Source organism: Fusarium graminearum, chromosome 1, assembly GCF_000240135.3.
Source record: "Fusarium graminearum PH-1 chromosome 1, whole genome shotgun sequence".
Taxonomy (NCBI): Eukaryota; Fungi; Ascomycota; class Sordariomycetes; order Hypocreales; family Nectriaceae; genus Fusarium; species Fusarium graminearum.
This window is the reverse complement of record NC_026474.1, coordinates 7471340-7495104: the sequence shown is the minus strand read 5'-3', so window position 1 is coordinate 7495104 and position 23765 is coordinate 7471340. Positions and strand designations below refer to the sequence as shown.

The window sequence follows — 23765 nt, the reverse complement described above, 5'->3', positions numbered from 1 at the left end:
TTTCCAGGAACTCTTGTAGCAGACAGACCACGGCACTGTCACTCCCGTGGATACGCCACTCGTGTAATGAAACTGGATGCAAGGCAAGGTTCTAGCCAGCTGAAAAGCCAAGGTAGGTCTTCGGAGCGACCTCTTCCATTGTACCCTGGGCTCTGTTCTCGAATTGTGAATGTTTTCCGTATGACTAGCCATCTGTAGCAAGGATATATCGGGCTTGTCGTCCGTTCGAACTGCGTTCCGCCGTTCTTTTTTGCAAAGTACAACATCGAACCGAACTGTATCACGACGACGAATAATTCGAACATATAGTTTCGTGTTATACTACTTTGAAAGAAATCTATATCATATTCCCAGTCAATATCATCCTGCACAATGGCCCCAGCTACCTGCTGCTGCTGTGCCGACTCTGCAAGTCAGGCAATGCCAGATATGGAGCCAACCATCTTCCCAGCGTCCGAGATCAAGGAGGAAATTCAGACGATGATCTCCAGCTATTCCAGCCGTCTGGGACATGACTTCAATCAAGATCTGGCCAAGCCGTGTAACATGTTCTGCTTGGCATGGGCCATCCTCCTGGAACGTTTCACCGGACTTGACAATGTCTGCTTCGGGTTTCGGAGTGAGCACATGGTCACTGCTGGATCGGAACGCACAGGCGGTGTCGCATCTGCCATGCAGGTGCAGGTCACTGCCGATCACAGCGTTCAAGAAAATCTTGATGAGAATGCTTTCGTCTCGGTGATGATACCAGAGACCAAAGCTGAGACACTTTTCAACACCACACTTTCCATCTGTAACTTGGGCAATCAGCCTTTATGTGAAGATGAAGCCAGAAAGATCGATGTATTGTGCAAATTGCACATGTCAGTGGATCCTGCCACTATGAAGACTTTGTTGTCATGGGACTCCACCTTCATGACAAGAGAGCAAGCAGAGACCATCAGCAACACCTACGACAAGATATTCAGGGAGCTTTCTTCAAAAAAGAGAACTACTGTGTCCGCTATCCATTGCTGTAGTGAACAAGATGAACTAAAGATCCTGTCTTGGAACGGCTCTCCATTGAACAATGTACAGAAATGTATTCACCAAGCTGTGTCATGGCAGGGAGCAATGAGGCCTGACGCAGAGGCAGTCTGTTCTTGGGATGGGAGCTTTTCCTATGCCCAGCTACTGTCTCTATCAGATCGCCTCGCCTTTCACCTGAAGAAGTTAGGTGTCGGAGCCGAGACCTTCGTGCCTATTTGCTTCGACAAATCCAAGTGGACCATTGTTGCCATGCTGGCTATCCTCAAAGCTGGTGGTATATTCGTACCACTTGATCCCACCCAGCCTCTGTTGCGATTACAAAATCTGACACGCAAGGTGGATGCTGATACTATCTTGTGTTCTCCCCAACACCAAGAAATGATTGAAAGCATAGCATCCAAGGTGATTCCTGTCGATGCTCAGCTATTCGAGAGTCTCGCTGAACAGAGAGGAGAAGTCGACTGTGGTTCGTGGAGCTCCGGAGCGTACATGATCTTCACATCTGGAACCACTGGAGAGCCCAAGGGTGCCTTGATCCAGCATGGGGCTTTGCTATCAAGCGCGCTTGCTCACGGACCTGCGATGATGATGGACAACAACACACGATCACTTCATTTCGCCGCATCGACATTTGATGTGAGCATTACTGAAATCCTAACGTGCTTGATTCTGGGTGGCTGTGTTTGCATACCTAGCGAGGAGGCACGACTGAACGCCATTGAAGAGGCTATTACACAGCTTCGAGTCAACTGGGCGTTGTTAACACCCACATTTGTCAAGTTCATCAACCCTGACAATGTCCCATCATTAAAGACTCTTGTCACTGGCGGAGAAGCCATGACACAAGCTGTTATCCGATCATGGTCGCATATCAATCTCATCAACTGTTATGGTCCTGCTGAAACATCCGTTGTCTCACACGTTCATCGAGGCATGAGAGAAGGCAAGAACCCATTGAACATTGGTCACCAAGTTGGCATCCATTGCTGGGTTGTTGACCGATACAACCACAACCGTCTTATGCCAGTTGGAGCCGTTGGAGAACTTGTTATCGAAAGCCACACCCTTGCTCGGGAGTACTACAAAGAGCCCGAGAAGACAAGTGAGGCTTTCATCGTTGATCCTGAATGGGCTCTCAATCAGCCACACCATAGCAGTCCGAGAAGGATGTACAAGACAGGCGACCTTGTCAGATACAACTACGACAGCTCCTTTCATATCGCTGGAAGGAAAGATGCACAGATCAAGTTCCATGGACAGCGAATTGAGCTGGGCGAGATCGAGTACCACATCAACGTTGGTATTAACATCAAGCATGGCATGGTAGTTTTACCCAAGGCAGGATTCTGCGAAGGTAGACTACTGGCTATTGTTCAGCTGAGTGATGCTTCTGGCCATGATTTAGTCCCGAATGGTCGGCCTTACCAGCTGATCGATGGACCTCTGGAGCAGGTCGCGATTGCCAAGGTTGAAGAGACAAAGCAGCTTCTCACTGAAAGGCTGCCTTCATACATGGTTCCTTCTATGTGGCTTGCGGTCGAGTTCATTCCTCGTCTACAATCAGGGAAGCTTGATCGCAAGCAGACAGGGAAGTGGGTGGAGGACATGACCGAGGAAACCTACCGCAAACTCAACCCTGTGGCTGTTGGTGACCCTTCGGAGAGTCTGACATTCTCGAATGGCACAGAATCCCAGCTACACAACATCTGGACTCATGTTCTCAATCTCAAACCTGAACAACTTGGCCTCAGCCAATCTTTCTTGAGTGTCGGTGGTGACTCCATCTCAGCCATGCAAGTTATGAGCGAGTGCAAGAAGCGCGGCCTCGGATTGACGGTCTCGCACATCATTAGTTGCAAGTCCATCAGCGCCCTTGCAAGACATGTGAAGGAAATTGAGAAGCCAATGCTACTCCAAGAGACCACCGAAACGCCATTTGAGCTCTCACCTATCCAGAGGCTCTATTTCTCCAGATCCAATCATGACCAGGGCCATTACAATCAGAGCTTCCTGCTTCGCGTGAGCCGGCGAATTGATGAATCCGCTATGCGCAGAGCTATTGAGGTTGTCATACGGAAGCACTCAATGCTTCGCGCTAGATTCAGTCGCGATGATACTGGCAGGTGGCAACAGCGAGTCACCGACAAGGTTGAGAGCTCTTACCGTTTGAGATCCATTCAATTATCATCAAATGAAGAGCTCAGCCATGCTCTTATCGACAGTCAGACATGTCTTGACTATGCCAACGGCCCACTTCTCGCCGCTGACCTTCTTGATGAAGAAGGCCAAGACCAACGCTTGTTCGTTGTCGCTCATCATCTGGTCATAGACCTTGTCTCTTGGAGAATTGTCCTTCAAGAGTTGGAGGAGCTATTGCTGCGACCTGAACTAAAACCCGATATGGATAGACCCTTGCCTTTCCAGACTTGGTGCCAGATGCAACGAGAGCATGCCAGTGCTCAGACACCAGAACAAGCACTTCCAATCCATGGAATCCCCGATGGAGACCCTACCTATTGGGGAATGGAGGACACACCCAATATTTATGGTCAGATGGTCCACGAAGGATTCGAAGTTGGATCTGCACAGACGTCTCTCTTATTATCCAAGTGCCACGATGCCTTACGCACTGAGATCCCGGACGTTCTCATGGCGGCTATGGTCTACTCGTTCGGCCAGACATTCACCGATCGCCAAACACCAGCCATCTTTGCTGAAGGGCACGGCCGAGAGTCTTGGGACCCTTCAATTGACCTGTCCAACGTGGTGGGATGGTTCACAACCATTTACCCAGTCTTTGCTGACTCTGATGCGACATCCACTCTCATTGACACCATCAAGATGGTGAAGGATGGTCGACGCAAGGTCCCCGACAACGGAAGGCCATACTTTGCTAGTCGCTGGTTGACAGAGAGCGGCGAGAAGGCCTTTGCTCGTCACTGGCCATTGGAGATCACGTTCAATTATCTTGGTCAATACCAGCAACTTGAGCGCGAGGGTGCTCTATTTATCCCTGTCAAGGGCATCGCAGGAGAAGTCAGCAGCGCTACCGATGGCGCTGACGTCGGGTCTCTAGCGACTTGCATTTCCCTCTTTGAGGTTTCCGCTGTTATCACCAAGGGAACTCTGCGGTTTTCATTCTTGTTCAACCAGAATATGAAACATCAACCCAAGATCCGCCAGTGGATTGCTTCATGCGAGCAGAACCTCAGCCTTTTGGTTGAGTCCCTTGCTGTCATGTCACCGGAGCCAACATTGAGTGACTTCCCACTGGTTTCCCTGACTTACGACCGTCTTCGCCTGTTGACGCAAGAGAAGTTGCCCGAGGTTGGTATTGAAGACATGGGTAGAGTCGAGGATATTTACCCTTGTTCTCCAATGCAATCAGGACTCTTGGTTAGCACAACTAAGGACAGCGCTGCCTATGCTGCTTACACACTCCATCAAGTCAAGAGCCGGAGTGGTGGAGCAGTGGATGTGACGAAGCTTGCCGATGCTTGGAAGCGTATGGTAGACTACCATCCTATGCTGAGAACGGTCTTCGTGGAGAGTGTGACTCTTGACGAGTCTCTATTTGATCAGGTCCTGCTCAAGGAAGTCAAAGTCCCTCTCGTTATGTCTGAATTGGGAACAGACGAAGAGGCGATCAAGACTTTGGACAAAGCAAGACACCACGACGAGTACTCTCAGCTGCTACACGTGTTTGAGATCTGCAAGACCACGTCGGGCAATGTCTTCTGCAAGTTGGACATCAGCCATGTCATCATGGATGGAACGTCTCTCTCTATACTCTTCCGCGACCTTTCACTGGCCTACGCTGGCATCCTTGGGCCCGACAAAGGTCCACCATACAGCGAATACATCAGAAGCCTACAACACCAAGGTCTGCAGCATGGTATAGAGTATTGGAAGTCATACCTGATGGGTATAGAGCCTTGCCACTTCCCTGTCCTTGATGACGGCGAAGTTGTTGATACACGAGAGTCGAAGTGCTTCAGGGTTGAGTTCGACGAGCTAGCTCAGCTGCAGCGCTTATGCGACGATCGGGGAGTAACCATCGTGAACGCCATCTATGCTGCTTGGGCCTTGGTGCTGCGTCTGTACACTGCGTCAGAGGAAGTCTGTTTCGGCTACCTTACATCCGCCCGCGACTCACAAATTGAGGGCATTGAAGATGTCGTTGGGCCTGTCATTAACATGGTTACATGCCGTGCCAACATTAGCGATTCGACTACATTGGGCGACACGATGACTGTTGTGCAGAACGACTTCCTCAACAGTCTGAAACATCGCCACATCCCGCTCGCCCAGGTCCAGCACGCGCTCAAACTCTCCGATGTTGCTCTCTTCAACACGGCGCTGTCGTACAGAAAGCTTCCACCCGCACTGCAGGATGCACCCGATGTTATGTTTGAAGAAGTCCGCCCGACTTATGACCCTGACGAGTACGATGTGTCTATCAACATCGAGGCTGGCGAGAATGACATGATGATTGACCTGACGTACTGGTCGGATACAATGTCAGATGGACAAGCTACCAATGTTGCGAGCGCTTTTACCACAGCGCTCAGCAACATTCTGCACCATAGCGACAAACCGGTTGCTCAGCTCAACCATCTTGGTCCTCGACACCACCAGCAAATCTCCCAGTGGAATAATGTCATTCCCGAGGCTGTTGAAAGCTGCGTACATGGACTGTTTGAAGAGCAGGCAATCCTTCGTCCTGAGGCACCTGCGATTACTTCGTGGGATGCCGACTTTACCTATGCCGAGCTTGATACTACCTCTACAAAACTCGCTCACTATCTGGCCGACTTGGGTGTTGGCTTGGAGCAGTTTGTGTTGGTCTGTTTCGACAAATCTGCCTTTGCAATTGTCGCTATGTTGGCTGTCCTGAAGGCAGGTGGCGTATGTGTTCCTCTTGATCCAGCACACCCAGATGCCGCGATCAGACTCCGTGCAGAGGACACAGGTGCCTCCATCGCCGCTGTGTCTTCTTCAATGGCGTCACGACTCAGCAACATAGTCGACAAGGCAGTGGTGGTGGACTCAAACCTTCTTCAAAACATCTCAGAGAATGCAATTCTGCCCCAGATCAATCCTCACAATGCATGCTTCGTCATCTACACATCTGGAAGCACTGGCCGACCCAAAGGTGTTGTCTTGGAACACCGAGGAATTGCTACTAACGCCAAGTCCTCTGGACCGAAGCTTGGCTATAGCGAGGAATCGAGAGTGCTCCAATTCGCCTCTTACACCTTTGACAACAGTCTCGCCGAGATATTCACCACACTTGCTCTTGGAGGCTGCGTATGCGTGCCTTCAGAACACGAGAGGTTCAATGACCTGGCCGGGGCCATCAGTCGTTACAGGGTGACACTGGCCGACATCACGCCAACAGTTGCCTGTCTGATCAACCCGCTGGACGTTCCCACCCTCAAGACTCTGGCTCTGGGCGGCGAGGCCGTGACTCACAAGTGTGTTGACATCTGGCGCGACTTTGTGTCTCTGCAGTGTTGTTATGGACCATCCGAGTGTTCTGTCAACTCCACTTACTCCGGTGAGATCGCTCAACCGGGCAAGGCTACCAACATTGGCCGTGCTGTTGGCAGTGTCACTTGGGTAGTCGATGCTACTGATCATAATCGCCTTGTCCCGATCGGTTGCATTGGAGAGCTTCTGATTGATGGTCCCATTGTCTCTCGTGGCTACCTCAACTTGCCGGAAAAGATGGCGCAGTCCTTTGTAGCACCACCAGCCTCACTTGGAGACATGTGTCGCGAGGGTAACCTGAGCCGCAAACTCTACAAGACTGGTGACCTGGTGCGCTATAACTCTGATGGTACACTTACATACTTTGGACGTAAGGATACTCAGGTTAAGCTTCATGGTCAGCGTATCGAGCTTGAGGAGATTGAACATCACCTTGAGCAAAACCTTCCTCAGGACTGGACATCTGCTGTCGAGCTCATTCAGTTCGAAGGCAAAAAGTCTCTGGCCAGTTTCATTTGTGCCGACTTGGGCTCTGTTCGTAGTGCCAGCAACGAGAAGAACACTGTGTTGGCTATGGACGACTCGTTCAGATCACTGGCCAAGGAACTGGAGATCGCCCTCTCGAACAATCTTCCTGCTTACATGATCCCTTCTGTATGGCTTCCCGTTTCAGAGATGCCCATGACGTCGTCAGGAAAGCTGGACCGCCGTAGCCTTCGATCAATGGTTCAATCACTGCCTGCTTCAGAAATGACCTCTTACAAGTTGGCATTGAAGAGCGGACGAGCCCCTGCAAGCGATATGGAGAAGCAGCTGGCTAGCATGTGGGCTCATGTGCTGAACGTCGATGCGAATACCATTGGAGTCGAGGATCACTTCTTTAGACTTGGTGGAGACTCGATCGCCGCAATGCAGCTGGTGACGCTGGCGAGAAAGTCGAACATCAATCTCACTGTCACTGGTGTCTTCCAGAAGGGATCTCTGTTAGATATGGCCCAATCAGCACTTCCACTGTCCAGAACTGCCGTTGCAACTGTCTATGCATTCTCACTGTTACCTGAAGTGGTATCACTGGATGCATTGAAAGAGGAGATTGGATCCTGTGCTCGAATCCAGGTTGGAGACGTTGAAGACATTTACCCTTGTACACCTCTCCAACAGGGTCTCATGGCTCTGTCAGCCAAGGAACCGGGAGCGTACGTTGCCCAGCTTGTCTTTCGCTTGCCGAATGGTACAGATCTCGACAACTTCAAGATGGCATGGCGGCTCGTGATTGAAGCCGAGGGAACTCTACGAACTAGACTTGTGCAGACAACCGACCACGGTATCTTGAACGTGGTCGTGAAAGGCGATGTTCCTCAATGGTCCACAGATCGCAGCCTGTCGGATTTACAACGTCTTCGATCCCATCTTCCGTCAAGTAACGGTGGAAGGTTGACTGACTACGCTATCGTTGAAGATGGTTCCGATGTCTCATTTGTGTGGACTATCCATCATGCCCTTTACGATGGCTGGTGTCTACCTCTTATTCTGGACAGGGTCAAGCAATGCTATGAGGGCATTCAATCCTCCACATCAGAGCCCATCGCCAGCGGACCTACCTACTCCAGGTTCATTCGGTATCTTAACGAGACTGACTCTAGTCAAGACGTCAAGTTCTGGGAGTCATATCTCTCTGATATCTCCACCCAACACTTTCCCCGGCTTCCTGATCCCGACTACAAGCCAAGCGCGAGTGGCCTCATCATTCACAAGACTTGTTTCGACAATACCAGGGACGGTATGAAGTCTGTTGGATTAGGAATCACCACAGCTACGATGATCCGCTCCGCCTGGGCATTGACAGTGTCGACCTATGCGGCATCGGATGATGTCGTCTTTTGGGAAACCATGACAGGTCGCGATGTTCCTGTTGAAGGAATAGAGGAGATGGTAGGCGCTACACTGTCGACTGTTCCGACACGGATAGCGTTGGACCGCTCACAAAAGGTCTCTGACCTTCTTAGCTCCGTTCAAGCTCAGTCTGCGGTAGTCAGAATGCACCAATTCGCAGGCATCCATACCATCAAACGTATCAACACTGATACCGCTTTTGCATGTGGTGCACAGAATCTTCTAGCCATCAACTATGGGCCGCGGACGTCGACAGACTCGTTTTGGTGTGATCAAACGAACGAGATGGCTGGGACCAACTTCTACTCTTACCCGCTCATGCTGTCTTGTCACGTCGCAGATGGCGAGCTTGAGACTGTTGTTCACTTTGACCCCGACGTCATTTGCGAGTCACAAATGCATCGTGTCATGGATCAGTTCGCATTGATGCTGACAGCCGTCACGTCCAAAGACCTGGTGGATGAGAAACTGAGTGAGCTCGATCTCATAAGCACTCGAGATTACCAGTCGCTTTCCGAGATGAATGGTCAAATGGTGCCCTCATGCGACATGTGTGTACACGATGTGATCAAAGCATCAGGAATCGCCCAGCCGCTTGATAAGTTGGCCGTTTGCGCGTGGGATCAGAATCTCACATACGAGGGCCTGGATTCTCAATCTACACATCTTTCATCTGCCCTGATTGAAGCTGGCGTTCGCCCCAACACATTCGTTCCTTTCTGCATGGAGAAGTCATCGATGGTCGTTGTATCAATTCTCGCTATCCTGAAGTCTGGTGCTGCCTTTGTGCCTTTGGACTATGCTCATCCCGACGCCCGAATCAGTGGCATCATTGCCGATGTTGAGGCGGAATTCGTCCTTTCTTCCCCCCAGTACGCCGAGCGCCTGACGAAGCTGGGCGCGAAAGTCATATCTGTCTCCAAAGATACCATCCAGGACTCGATGCCGCTTCAACAACATGACCTGTCTGTGTCTACCAAGTCTCCAGCCTATTGCATCTTTACATCTGGTACAACCGGACGGCCCAAGGGAACAATCATCGATCACTCCGCCTTTTGTACTGGAGCTCTGGCTCACGGAAAGGCTATGGGCATGAATGAATCATCCCGGGTGTTACAATTTGCCTCGCATACTTTCGATGCAAGCATCATGGAAACTCTTAGCACCCTGATCCACGGCGGAACTGTCTGTGTGCCTTCTGAGGAAGAACGTAGCCAAGATATCGCAGGGTTCATTCGTCGCATGTCTGTCAATTGGGCTCTGTTGACACCCTCTGTTGCTCAGCTAATTGAGCCATCTACTGTCCCCGAACTCAAGACGCTGGTGCTTGGAGGAGAGGCAATGTCTCGTGCGCATCTATCAACTTGGGCACCATCTGTTCAGCTAATGAACGCCTACGGACCCAGTGAAACTTCAGTGGTCGCTACAGTGAACTCTAACGTTACGCTAGACTCTAGCCCTGCCAATATCGGTCGCGCTGTAGGAGGGCTCTGTTGGGTCGTCGACTCTGCCAATGCCGATAGACTGTTACCTATCGGCGTCGTTGGTGAACTTTTCGTCGAGGGTCCAATTCTTTCTCAAGGATATCTCAAGAATTCGCAGAAGAATGCAGAGTCTTTCATCACCAACCCGCGATGGTGCAGCAAGTTCACTAGTGAGACCGCGAGCAGTGAGCGCAGGTTTTACAGGACCGGTGATCTTGTTAAAATCACCGAGGATGGATCTATCGAGTTCCAAGGACGAAAGGACAACCAAGTCAAGATCAACGGCCAAAGACTTGAGTTGTCGGAGATTGAGCATCATTTGAACACGGATGCGATCGTTCAAGCCTGTCTGGCATTTATTCCAACAACTGGACCGCTCAAAAGCCGTCTAGTCGCTGTCCTCTCACTGCATTCGACTTTCGTCTCCAGAGGACCCGATGAGATGCAACTTGTCATTGATTTTGCTCGTTCCGAATTGACGAGTGTCCGTGACAGTCTCACAGGACAATTGGCTTCGTACATGATCCCATCGATGTGGATCGTCGTCAATCGCATTCCTCTTCTACCATCCGGTAAGCTTGACCGGAGACGGGTTGCTAATTGGGTCGAGGCAATGTCGCCTGAGCAATACCAGTTGGCTATCGGCGCCCAAGACGAGAGCTACGCCTCTGGACTAGACAGAGAAGCTACAGAGACCGAGACTAAGCTCAGGGCTGCTTGGGCCAAGGTATTAGGTATTGAGGTCGAGAGTGTGCCGTTCACGCGATCATTTATCCAATTGGGAGGAGACTCAATTTCGGCGATGCAGCTCGTGGCGATCTGCAGATCTTCCAACATGGCTCTCTCGGTCAGTCAAATCATGCAAAGCAAGTCCATCGTGAAGCTCGCATCGTTTGTTCAGGCTGTAGAAGATGTTACACAGGATGATGAACAAGAGGACAAAGCGTTCCCTCTGTCGCCCATCCAGAAGCTTTACTTTGAGCGCATGTATTCCGACTCTACCCACTTCAACCAGAGCATGGTTCTCGAGACCACTCGGAAAATCACACCTCAAGATTTGTCAAACGCCCTGGAAGCTATCGTCAAAACCCACAGCATGCTACGTGCTCGCTTCTCCGATGTTGATGGGGCCTATTCCCAGCGTATAACTAGCGATATCGCTGGTTCATATGCCTTTGAGTCTCACGTGGGTATGGATCAATGCCGTGTCTCTGAGTTGATCGAAAAGACTCAAAAGTCTTTGAACATCTTCCAGGGACCATTACTCGCAGCGGCGAGTATTGAGATGGAGGACATCGACAAACAAATTGTCTTTTTAGCGGTTCACCACCTTGTTGTCGATGTCGTCTCTTGGAACATTATTTTGCAAGATCTCGAAGGATTGTTATCATCATCTGCCTCCAATCTGGGCAAACCACTTTCCTTCCAGACGTGGAACACGTTGCAACTCGAAGAATCCCGCAACCAAACACCCGACCGTGTCTTTCACAACCTTCCCACACCTGCACAGGATCTCGCCTACTGGGGAATGCAGGCTGTGCCCAACATTCATGGCGACGCCATTGCCGAGACAATTGAGATCGCTTCAGATGTGTCGCTTCAGCTATTGGGGCCTTGTCATGAGGCGCTCAACACCAATGTTGTCGATGTATTACTTGCCTCTCTACTATCCTCGTTTCACCAAGCATTCCCAGACCGGCTTTCAATGCCCACTATCTTCAACGAGGGACACGGTAGAGAACCGGCCGATAACAAGCTGGATCTATCGCGCACCGTAGGATGGTTCACCACCCTTTGCCCTGTATACCTACCCGATTCCCTCCCCGTGCAACCAGACATTCTTGACATCATTTGCTGGGTCAGAGACTTCAGGCGGAGGATTCCTGGTAATGGTCGCCCTTATTTTGCGCATCAGATGCTATCGGAGTCAGGCCAAAAAGAGTCTGCCGAATGGCCAGCGGAACTAGCCTTCAACTATCTCGGTCAAAGGCAGAAGACTGAACTGGAAGGATCTCTATTCAAGTCGCCTGATGGGGTACTAGCTTCAGTGGGCTCAGAGACAGATATTGGAGCCGATGTGCCCCGACTCGCACTCATTGAAATATCTGCTTCCTTCAGCAGAGATGACTTGAGCTTCAGCTTTTCCTACAGCCGACAAATGAAGCATCAGCCCTGCATTCGAGAATGGGTCAAGAATTTCTCGGCTACTCTCCAAACCGCTGTCGAACGAATGACCCAGGCCAAGGCCGAACCCCAGGATCTCGACACCTCTCTCCTCCCACTTGCCTTCAGAGCTACCTCCAAGGTCGACACGAGACTTGCCGAACTAGGTATCTCTTGTTGTGCCGACGTTGAAGCTGTCTACCCTTGCTCCCCCGTTCAGATGGGTATTCTCTTTGCGCAGATCAGAAACCCCGAGTTCTATTCGTACTCGGTCACATTTGGCGTTAATTGCATTGAACCAAGCCGAGTAGTGGATGTGCAGCGCCTGAAGGATGCTTGGCAGCGCGTTGTACAGCGTCATTCAACTCTTCGAACTACTTTTGTCGACGGTCTCTTAGAAGAGGGTGGCATCAACCAAGTAGTTCTGCGCAACCACTGTGCTGACATCTCCGTCTTCGAGCGTGCCGACAATGACGAACTCCAAATGATCACTGAGCGCATTAAACCAAAAATCATGAGTAACAAGCCGCCTCATCATCTCAGCATCTTTAGTAGTGCAGAAGGAAAGGTAACTTGCGTTTTGGAAATGAGCCACGCCTTATCCGACGGGACGTCTATGCCAATTCTCTTCCGCGACCTGGCAATGGCATATGAAGGATCTTTGGACCCAACAATTGTCTCAGCCTATAGAGATTATGTCTCTTACCTACAATGCCAGGGTCCCAATGATATCGAATACTGGCGTGAGTATTTGACTGGGGCCGAACCATGCCACTTGCCCTTAGCATCGAAATCAACACTGCCTAGGGCCTTGGGGTACCTGGATCAGACTATCTCATGCGCCGCCGATCTCCAGGCATTCTGTACCGGGGCAGGTGTTACACTATCCAACGTGATACAGCTCGCCTGGGCATTGGTCCTGCAAGCGTACACAGGCCATGACGATGTCTGCTTTGGGTATCTCCTTGCAGATCGAGATGCCCCGGTTGACAATATCGATAACGCGATCGGTGTTTTTATCAACATGTTGGTCCTTCGAGTGCGTCTTGGTTCATCTCAATCGGTTGGGGATGCCCTCGGTGCTGTTCAGCAAGACCTCAGTGCTGCGATAGGACACAAGAATATCTCACTCACCGACATACAACGAGTGACAGGCTTACTCAATGAGCCACTTTTCAACACGGCCTATTCCTTCCAACGAAGATCCATCAGCAAGTCCATGGCAAATGGATCACTATCATTCGACGTTAGGGAGGCGCAAGATCCCAACGAGTACGACTTGACTGTCAACGTCGAAGTCTGGGACCAAGCTGCAGAACTACAACTGTGTTACTGGACAGACAAGATATCCAACTCCCAAGCCAAGACTATTGCCTCTACATTTGACAAGATCCTTACGTCAATCGCCACGTGCGACTTGTCGCTTCCGACAAATCAGCTCGACATTGTCAGTGACGATTGCGCGCAACAATTGACGCGTTGGAACAACACCGAGCCAACTCTCTTGGACCAATGCGTACATCATGTATTCGAGCGAAATGTCCAAAGTCTCCCCCACGATACGCCGGCCATTGAAGCGTGGGATGCAAGATTTACCTACAGTGAGGTCGACATGTTGTCTTCTCGATTGGCCCATCATTTGGTGTCGCTTGGGATTTTACCAGAGATGTATGTTCCTCTGTGTTTCGAAAAGTCCGCATGGACACCCATCGCTATGCTTGCGGTTCTCAAGGCTGGCGCTGCCTTTGTCCCAATTGATCCCACTCATCCGCCTGAACGAATCGAGTTCTTGGTCCAAAACACCAGCGCTAAGCTCATACTCTGCTCAACGTCCTTGGCAGAGAAGTTTGACATTGGTGTACCTTTCCTTGCCATCGACCACGAGACAATGTCTACACTATCTGCCTTACCAGTAACTTCGCCCTCAATCGCAGTTCAGCCAAACAACGCAGCGTACATCATCTTCACGTCAGGAACGACAGGTTTACCCAAGGGCACTATTGTTGAACATGCAGCATTTACCACCGGAGGCACTGCTCATGCCGCAGCTATCAAGATGACATGCTCCTCTCGAGTCCTGCAATTTGCGTCATACACATTTGATGCCAGTATCATGGAGATCTTGACCACATTCTTGGTGGGTGGATGCGTGTGCGTTCCGTCCGATGAAGAGCGCATGAATGATCTCGCAGGTACCATGGCTAAATATGATGTCAACTGGGCCTTACTTACACCATCTGTGGCAAAGGTGCTCAAGCCAGGTAGCGTCCCAGGTCTCAAAGTCCTCGTTACTGGCGGTGAAGCAATGTCAACAGACCACATCACTAAGTGGTTGGGGCACGCCGCGCTTATTAATGCATATGGACCAAGTGAGGCTTCAGTCATCGCTGCATCTCATACCAAGGTCGACGAAAACGGGGTGATCTTGAACGAAGAACCCGCCAACATCGGTCATGCTGTTGGTTGTCGAACTTGGGTCGTCGATCCTCACAACCACAACCACCTGATGCCAATCGGAAGTATCGGAGAGCTTCTTCTAGAAGGCCCCATTCTGGCTCGGGGCTATCTGAAGAATGAAACCAAGACGACAGATGCTTTCATCGACTATCCACCATGGCGTGCGAATATGAGCCTCTCTGGCGACCGCGTCGATCGGATGTACAAGACTGGTGATTTGGTTTCGCAGAACTCGGATGGTTCATTGAACTATGTCTCTCGCAAGGACACACAGATCAAGCTCAATGGACAGAGAATCGAGCTTGGTGAGATCGAACACCACGTCAGGGCCAACTTGCCAGCACATGTTCAATCCGCTGTGGAATTGGTCGTGCCTCAAAGCAAGACATCTACCAAGACTCTGGCTGCTTTCTTCACTGTTGACGATCATGAAGTTTTGAAGGAAACAAGCGATCCTCTCTTACCCATGTCAAGCGCTTACATGGAGATTGGCCAGTCACTCAAGACAGCCCTCAGGGTCGCTCTCCCAACTCACATGGTACCGACTATGTATGTCCCATTAACGAAGATGCCTTGGACCTCAGCCGGAAAACTGGACCGCCAGAAATTGAAGACTATCGTTCAGTCCATAGCGCCTCAGGACATCGGAGGCTACAAGCTGGTTGGGGCCAGCAACAGCCGAGCCCCAACTACCATGATGCAGCGAAAGCTACAGAAGATCTGGGCCGGTATCTTGAACATTCATCCCAGCACCATCAGCATTGATGACAGCTTCTTCAGACTTGGTGGTGATTCAATCAGTGCCATGAAGGTTGTCTCTGCCGCCAGGATGGAGGAAATCTCTCTCACTGTTATGGACATACTCACTAGTCCGACCTTGTCGGAGATGGCCACTTGCTGTGGCCACTCTGAGAACACTACCGTCATGGAGGTCGAGCCCTTTTCACTATTACATGATGTAGACTCTCCTCCTTCTCTACTCGATGAGGTCGCAGATTGTTGCGATGTTCCTACAAGCCAGATACAGGACTTGTACCCGTGCAGTTCTCTTCAGGAAGGTCTGGTAGCAGCCTCTATGCAACAGCCCGGCGCATATGTTGCCAGATACATCTTCAAGGTCCCATCAACCATCGACATGGAGCGTCTCAAAATGGCATGGCAGAACACTTCCAACCACGTCGACATTTTGAGATCACGCATCGTGAATGCTCGATCCCTCAAGACTTACCAAGCTATCTTGGAGCCACATGCGATCAATTGGGAACACTACACTAGTCTTGAAGCTATCGCTGACAAGACCATTCAGTTACCTGAGCGAAATGGAGGGGTATTAGCCAAGTATGCCATCATCGACTCTTCCGATCCTGATCTTCGGTACTTTGTCTGGTCGGTGCATCACGCCCTCTATGATGCCTGGAGTATGCCTTCTCTCCTCAACCTTGTTTCCCAATTCTACCACGAGGCGACCACTGAACAACTCGCGCCACCTGTTCCTTATGCGAACTTCGCCAGATACCTGGTTGACAGTGATGCACAAGCGTCTGATGAATTCTGGAAGGCAACGTTTCAAAACGCTTCTGGCGTATCGCACTTTCCAACCGCCACTCTATCAGACGAAGAGTCGACCTATTCTTCACTTCAACACACGATTCAGTGCAGGAGAGACGATCTTGGTGCTGATATAACCATCCCAACAATTGTCCGCGCAGCTTGGGCCCTGCTTCTGGGAGCTCATACTGGATCGGATGATGTTGGCTTCGGCGAGACACTGTCTGGTCGTGACATTGCTCTGGAACATGTCGAAGATATCCTCGGTCCAACTCTTACCACGGTGCCTTGGAGGGTCCAGATTGATCGAAGCGCTACAGTCGGCCATTTCCTTCACTCTCTCCACAAGAAGTCAGCCGAAGTCATTCCCCATCAGCACGCCGGACTTCAGCACATCAAGCGTCTCGGGGGTTCAATCGCCGTTGCTAGCGACTTTAGGAACCTGCTTGTCATTCAGGCAAGTGATGAAGCAACAGATCATCAAGACCTTCTGCAGCCACTCGAAGAAAATGGGAACCACAAGAACTTCTTCACTTACCCACTGGTTGTTGAATGCTCAATTGAGCTCAACAATTTGGTGCTGACGATCCATCACAATGAGACTGTCATGACAAGCTGGCAGGTAGAGCGCCTTGCTCACCAATTCGACGCGCTTGTCAATCAGCTCAGCCGTCTATCACAAGAGCCGGATCGCAAGGTGGCGGAGCTTCAGTTCTGTAGCGAAGAAGATCTTCAGATGATCAAGGGATGGAATAACGGGACTTGCGACGCAGTATACGATACTATCCCCAGCTTGTTCTGGCAGTCGGTAGCCACGTACCATGATGCCACCAGTATCCGCGCCTGGGACGGTCATCTCACCTACGGTTCCCTCGCGCAACACGCTGGACATCTCGCCAAGCGCCTTATACAAGAGGGTGTCAAAGCTGAAACCATGGTACCTTGCTGTATGGACAAGTCGCTTTGGACTACGGTGGCGATGCTTGCTGTGGTTCTTGCTGGTGGTACCATTATCCCAATGGACCCCGCTCACCCTCGTGCCCGACATGCAGAGATTGCCCGCGAATGCAAAGCAATTATTGCTCTGTGTTCGCCGGAGTATCGAGATCGCTTTATCGGCGTGGTTCCTACTGTCATTGCGATCGACCAGACGCTATTTACTAAACAGCTTTGTCAAGACCATATCGCGTCTGAAGATCTACCACTTGTCGCAGACAAAGATGCTGCGTTCGTGATATACACTTCTGGCAGTACTGGTAAAGCCAAGGGAGTCGTAATTGAGCATGGCTCATTTGTGGCGAGCTCCAGAGCCTACATCAAACATATGAACCTGTCTGCTACCTCGAGCGTCTTCCATTTCACGTCATACGCTTTCGACATCGCAATGGGAGAGACTTTCGGCGCCCTAACTACCGGTGCTTGTCTCTGCGTTCCTAGTGAAGAAATGAGAGTCACGGATTTGCCGGGCGTGATGAATACTCTTGGGGCTACTTGGGCCTTTTTGACACCCTCGTTGGCCAACATGCAGGATCCCTCCATGTTCAAAACACTACAAGCGCTTGTTTGTGGAGGCGAAGCCATGACTTCCGAAACCGTCAGCAAGTGGTCTAACAAGGTCAAGCTGATCAATGGTTATGGACCTGCTGAGTGTACTGTGTTTGCTCTCTCCAATTCCAACGTCTCGGAAGATCAGGATCACTCCAACATCGGCCGAGCCATGGACGGGTGTCAAACCTGGATCGTCGATACAAGAGATCACAACAAACTTGTTCCTGTGGGCTGCGAAGGTGAACTGCTCATTAGTGGTCCTATCCTATCCCGAGGCTACCTCAATGACAGTGCAAAGACTTCAAAATCATTCATTGAGAACCCGGCATGGATGCATCACTTTGACGACAAGAAACACCAGAATCCCGTTCGTCTGTACAAAACGGGTGACTTGGTTAGGTATCGCCCAGATGGAAACTTGACCTTCATTGGTCGCAAAGACAATCAGGTCAAGCTTCACGGTCAGCGCATGGAACTTGGCGAGATTGAGGCCTGTCTTGAGTCTGACCCACGACTTCGCAACGCTCTTGTCGCACTTCCAAAGTCGGGGGTCTTCAAAGGCCGGTTGGTTGCCGTGCTCTCATTCAAGGATTCTGACTCTCATAATCCGGGCCTCGTCTCTTCACAGTTCAGTCCAATCTCCGAATCTGACATGGATGTCGCTCGACTACATCTTCCTGACTTGCAGCAGATTCTCTCCGAGAATCTCCCACCTTACATGATGCCTTCGTCGTGGCTCGTGGTCGAAGCTATTCCGTTATTACTATCTGGAAAACTTGACAGGGCCAGTACTCAGAAATGGCTCACCGAAATGGTTGCAGAGACACCCGAGTTTTTGTTAGACCAACAGCTTGGCCAGGACGCCGGAGCTACTGACACGACGTTCGTTGGACAACTGCTGCGAAAGATCTGGGCTTCAGTACTTCGCATTCCAGATGAATCAAAATTGTCAGGTCGCTCCTTCATCTCTCTTGGTGGCGACTCCATCATGGCCATGCAAGTCATGTCTCGTTGTCGCGACCACTCCATTCAATTGACCATGCGAGACATCATGAGCGGCAAGTCCATCAGTGACCTAGTTACCCTCATTGAGAAAGAAGGCCGCGGAAAACAAACCGTCAATCCCGAATATGAAGAAGATAACAGTCGGCCATTTGCATTGTCGCCGATTCAGCAGCTGTTCTTCAACAACAGTAACGACAAAGACCGGGGAGATCGCTTCAACCAAAGCCAGCTCTTTTCGATCACAGAGTCCATTGACAAAGACACATTCGCCAACGCCATTCATGCACTGGTGCAGAGACACCCTATGCTGCGTGCGCGCTTCAACAAGTCTTCCACTACTGGGCAGTGGTCTCAGCAGGTCGCTCCAGATACTGAAGATTCCTACGGCCTTCATTTCCACGAGGTCAGCGACGCCTCCCAAATCGCTCGACAAATTGCTGCCAGTCAAGAGAGTATCGGCATTTCCGGTCCAGTATTTATTGTCGACCTGTTCAAAATGCCCGATGGCCACCATCATGTCTCCATGATCGCTCACCATCTCGTCGTCGACGTCGTATCCTGGATCAACATCGCTCAAGACCTCGAGACATTGCTTTCAACTTCTCCTTCAATGTCATCGAAACCTCTGTCGTTCCGCAAGTGGAATGCAGCACAGACCGAACACGCGACATCAGTGGCGAAGAAAAACGAAGACTTACTGCCATTCACTGTACGACCTGCGAATCTAGACTATTGGGGAGTCTCAGGCGTCTCGAATAGCTATTCGCAGGTCACTCAGCAATCATTCTCTCTTTCGGACGTCGACACTGTCTCTTTACTGTTGGGCGACGCTCATCAAGCGCTCAGAACGGAACCTCTCGATCTCTTTATCTCGGCCCTGCTCATATCATTTGGGCAGTGCTTCCCAGACCGTGAACTCCCAACGCTTTTCAACGAAGGCCACGGCCGCGAACCTTGGGATGACAGTATTGATCTTTCTCAAACTGTTGGATGGTTCACTTCACTTTGTCCTATCGATATATCACATCACAACGCCGACCCGACCTACACCATTGACTATGTTCGCAAAGTCAAAGACGTGCGACGTGCCATACCCGGTAACGGACGCCCGTACTTCGCTCAACGCTACCTGACCGATTCCGGGAAACAGTCTCTTGACGCTCATGAGCCAATGGAGATTCTACTTAACTTCTTAGGCCGATCGCAACAATCGGGCGAGGACGATTCAATTCTGCGGTTGTCCAACCTCTCCATGAGCGACGAAGACATGGCATCTATGTCAGATGTCGGTCCCGAAACTCGCCGCCTAGCTTTATTCGAGCTTTCCATCTCCATTCTAGACGAGGGCATCCAATTTACCTTCATGTATAACAAGAACATGCTCCATCAAGACCTCATCCAGCAGTGGGTCATCACCTGCAAGGAGGTTCTGGGCAACATGGCAATGGAACTCAGCACAGCTCCATCTTGTCCCACCATTAGCGACTTTCCACTGATGTCGCTGGACTATGCCGAACTTAACAAGCTAGTGACTAAGTCTCTACCTACCGCTCATGTTCGTTTTGATGAGGTGGAGGACATGTATCCGTGCTCGCCCATGCAAATGGGGATACTAATCAGTCAGCTCCTAGACCCGTCGCAATACTTGTTCTACGCTGTCCTCGAAGTGTCCGCCTCTAGCCGCTCAGCCATTGATTCTGCTAAGCTTGCTCAGGCTTGCTCGGAAGTTGTTGAGCGCCATGACGCACTTCGAACTGTCTTCATCGAGAGTGTTCGTAGTGGTGGCTCCTTCGATCAGGTCGTTTTACGTCCTGGCAAGCCTCGAATCGCCACCTTCAAGTGTCGCGAGATTGATGTCATGGCCAAGTTGAACACCAGATCGCTCGGAAAGACCAACAAGAGACATGGAGTGCCTATTCTTCCCTACCAGATCACAATATGCGAAACACCGCAGGGCAAGGTTTTCATCAAGCTTGAGATGAACCATGCTGTCACAGACGGTGCGTCCACGGCAATCGTTCTTCGCGACATCTCTAGCGCATACGCCAATAACCTGCACCCCACGAAGGCCCCATCATACAAGGAGTACATCAATTACATCACGAAGCAACCGAGTGATTCAAGTCTGATGTACTGGAAGAGCTACCTATACGGCGCCAGAAACACCGAGTTCCCAGCCATGAACTCGGATCACATCTCAGGCCGAAGTCTAGGCTCAATCGCCGTCGACTTTGACCGATTTTCCGAACTGCAATCACTCGGTCTGGATGCCGGTGTGACATTCTCAAACATGATCATGGTGGCATGGGCACTCGTACTTCGCAAATACACCAATTCCCAAGATGTCTGCTTTGGGTATTTGGGTTCTGGTCGCGACGCTGACATTGATGGCGTTGACGAGATTGTCGGACCATTGATCAACATGCTTGTCTTCCGCTTCCAATTTACGCACAGTATGCTTCTCAAGAGACTCTTCCTCGACACCCAAGAAGACTACGCCAACAGTCTCCCACATCAACATTTCTCTCTCGCTCGTGTTAGTCATGAACTGGGTCAATCGAAGCGAGGTTTCTTCAACACGGCAGTGTCCATCCAAAATGCAGGTGCATCGAGCGACGCAGACTTCAGTGCGCTCAAGTTCGAGTCAGTTGATGCATTTGATCCAAGCGAATACGCCGTTACACTCAACGCAAACACCACTCGTGGCGATGAAGGCATTGTCTTCCGCTATTGGACCAACATCCTTTCCCATTCGCAAGCCAAAGAACTTGCCATCGTCATGTCGGAGGTACTAAGCGACATGATCGATCATAGCGAGGAAGCTTTGTCGCATCTACGGGTGTCGCAAGACTCGTCGCTCCCCACCAATCCCGCACAAGATTTGCATGGATGGACCTTTGAGCATAGTGATACAAGTGAGCAGTTCAAGACAACCAACTCCACAATCAGCAGCTACTCCACCGGACCTGGTGCTACACTTTTCTCGCCAGCAACATCTTGGGGTTCGTTGCCCCGGGACAAGGATCAGGTCTACAACAAGCTGTCCGCTTTATGGAAGCAACATCTCGATGTTGCAACAACTGACCTCACATACGACGGGAGCTTTTTCGAGTACGGCGGCGACTCCATCATTGCAATGGCGATGGTGGGCGATGCTAGAGACCGGGACCTGCCGCTCACCGTGGCCGACATCTTTAAAAACCCGTCCTTTGGCACTTTGCTGAATTGTCTCAGAGATAAGTCATACAGAGAAGGAGACATGGTGTCCAGCGATGGAAACATATCCCTTTCTGGCTCAAAGAAGGAAGGTATCGTCGTGGATGAACATACATATGAGCCACTATCTCTTCTTCCTCAGCAGAACGCTGAACAATTCGTCCGAGAGCACGTCTGTCCTGTTGTTGGGGTTTCCCGAGCGAGTATCACAGATGTTCTCCCAACAACCGACTTCCAGGCTCAAGCTATTGAAGGAAGCCTCCTTGATTCACGATGGATGCTTAATTATTTCCATCTTGATGGTGAAGGGCCGTTAGACGTCGCTCTTCTGCAAGAGAGCATCACCAATGTCATCGCTTCCTACGATGTTTTGCGCACCGTCTTCGTTCCGTACGAGGCAACTTACCTGCAAGTCATCCTTCGTCACGTCCAGTCCGAGCTTATTTTCCACGATGTGGACGACGTCGAACAGTTTACCTTGGATCTCGAATCAGATCACCTCCGACAAATCCCTAGCCCTGAGAAGCCTTCACTCCGCTTTATTTTGGCTCGACATGAGCCCTCAGAACGACACAGACTATTCATCAGACTGTCTCACGCCCTTTACGACGGCGTTTGCTTCCCCGCTATCCTCAACGCTTTGAAGGCCTCTTACGAAGGCGAGCCGATTGCTACAACACCTTCCTACGCGACTTACATCCACGGTTTGTTCAGCAAGGCCAATCCTGACCAGCACACGTACTGGAGATCTCTTCTCGAGGGATCCGCTCCAACAAACCTTATCCCACGTGAATGCCGTTCGATGCGAACAAACCCTACTCAAGCATTGAGAAAGATTGTGGCCACGCCTTCGCTTGCGACTGTCAACATCACCACCGCCACCGTTATCAAGGCGGCTTGGTCCGTGGTTCTAGCAAAGAATACTGGAACGCGCGACGTTGTTTTTGGTCACCTCATCAGTGGGCGCAATTCATGCCATGTTCCTGGAATTGAAGCCATCGTCGGCCCTTGTCTCAATGTGGTTCCTGTACGCGTACAGTACCAAGACTCTTGGATGGTGCTGGACCTTCTTCAACACATTCAACATCAGCAAGTAGACAATATACCGCACGAATCACTTGGCTTCAGAGAGATCATCAGAAACTGTACGAATTGGGATGATGATGGAGCCAACGGATTTTCCACTGTTGTTCAGCATCAGAGCATGGCTCAAACAGGGAGCCTAGACATCGGCGACAACACGTACGAGGTTGGTGTCATAGCTTCCCAGGAAGACACTGCCGACTTTAGCGTTGTTACCACGCCACAAGACTCGAGTAACACTGAGGTCTGTTTCTTGTATCGTGAGGGAGGAGTCGAGAGGACGGAGTTTGCTGAGAAATTATTCGATTGTCTTTGCAGTACTATTGGGGATTTGTCTAGAGATGTGAAGACACCATTAGTGTCTTGGTTATAGTGCTTGTGAGCGGGAGGTTATTTTTCCTTTGTCGGGCGTGTTTTTAGTTATGTTTTCCTGATATTTTACAATTTTATTTATAATTATCTCAATTTCTATGTCACATAATAAGTTCAAAATAAATATCCGAGTGCTAGATGTTTACACAACAAGTCCAACTTCAAATAGTCGAGTGAAGGAACGAGAGATCTAAATGAGAGAACTGCTTTCGCTACAGGGTTAGCATGTGGCGCGAAGCTTGCCACTGAGCGTAAAGATATAGCGCGTCATCCACTGTAATTACAGGGGATTCTTTAGGTCCATTCTAGGTCGGTTCAACAGAGCTGGAGCGCTATCCCTGCTGTACTTGTGCTATAACACGAGACTCGATAGCGCTTAACCCACTGATATGAGCACTAAAGCTACTGTTTCATTAGTTGGCTACATTCCAACCATTTGACATCGACTCCAGAGATTTACACACAGAGTGTATC

The 23765-nt window shown here is 50.5% G+C and overlaps 1 protein-coding gene across 1 annotated transcript; it reads left to right on the top strand.

Moving 5' to 3' along the window:
- Positions 1 to 372: 372 nt before the first annotated feature.
- FGSG_02315 (uncharacterized protein) lies at positions 373 to 23380 on the top strand (the record flags this gene model as incomplete). Its single annotated transcript, XM_011319922.1, has 1 exon — positions 373 to 23380. One exon carries the CDS (start codon positions 373 to 375, stop codon positions 23290 to 23292), a length of 22920 nt encoding a protein of 7639 aa, XP_011318224.1. The 3' UTR covers positions 23293 to 23380.
- Between the last annotated feature and the right edge of the window lie 385 nt (positions 23381 to 23765).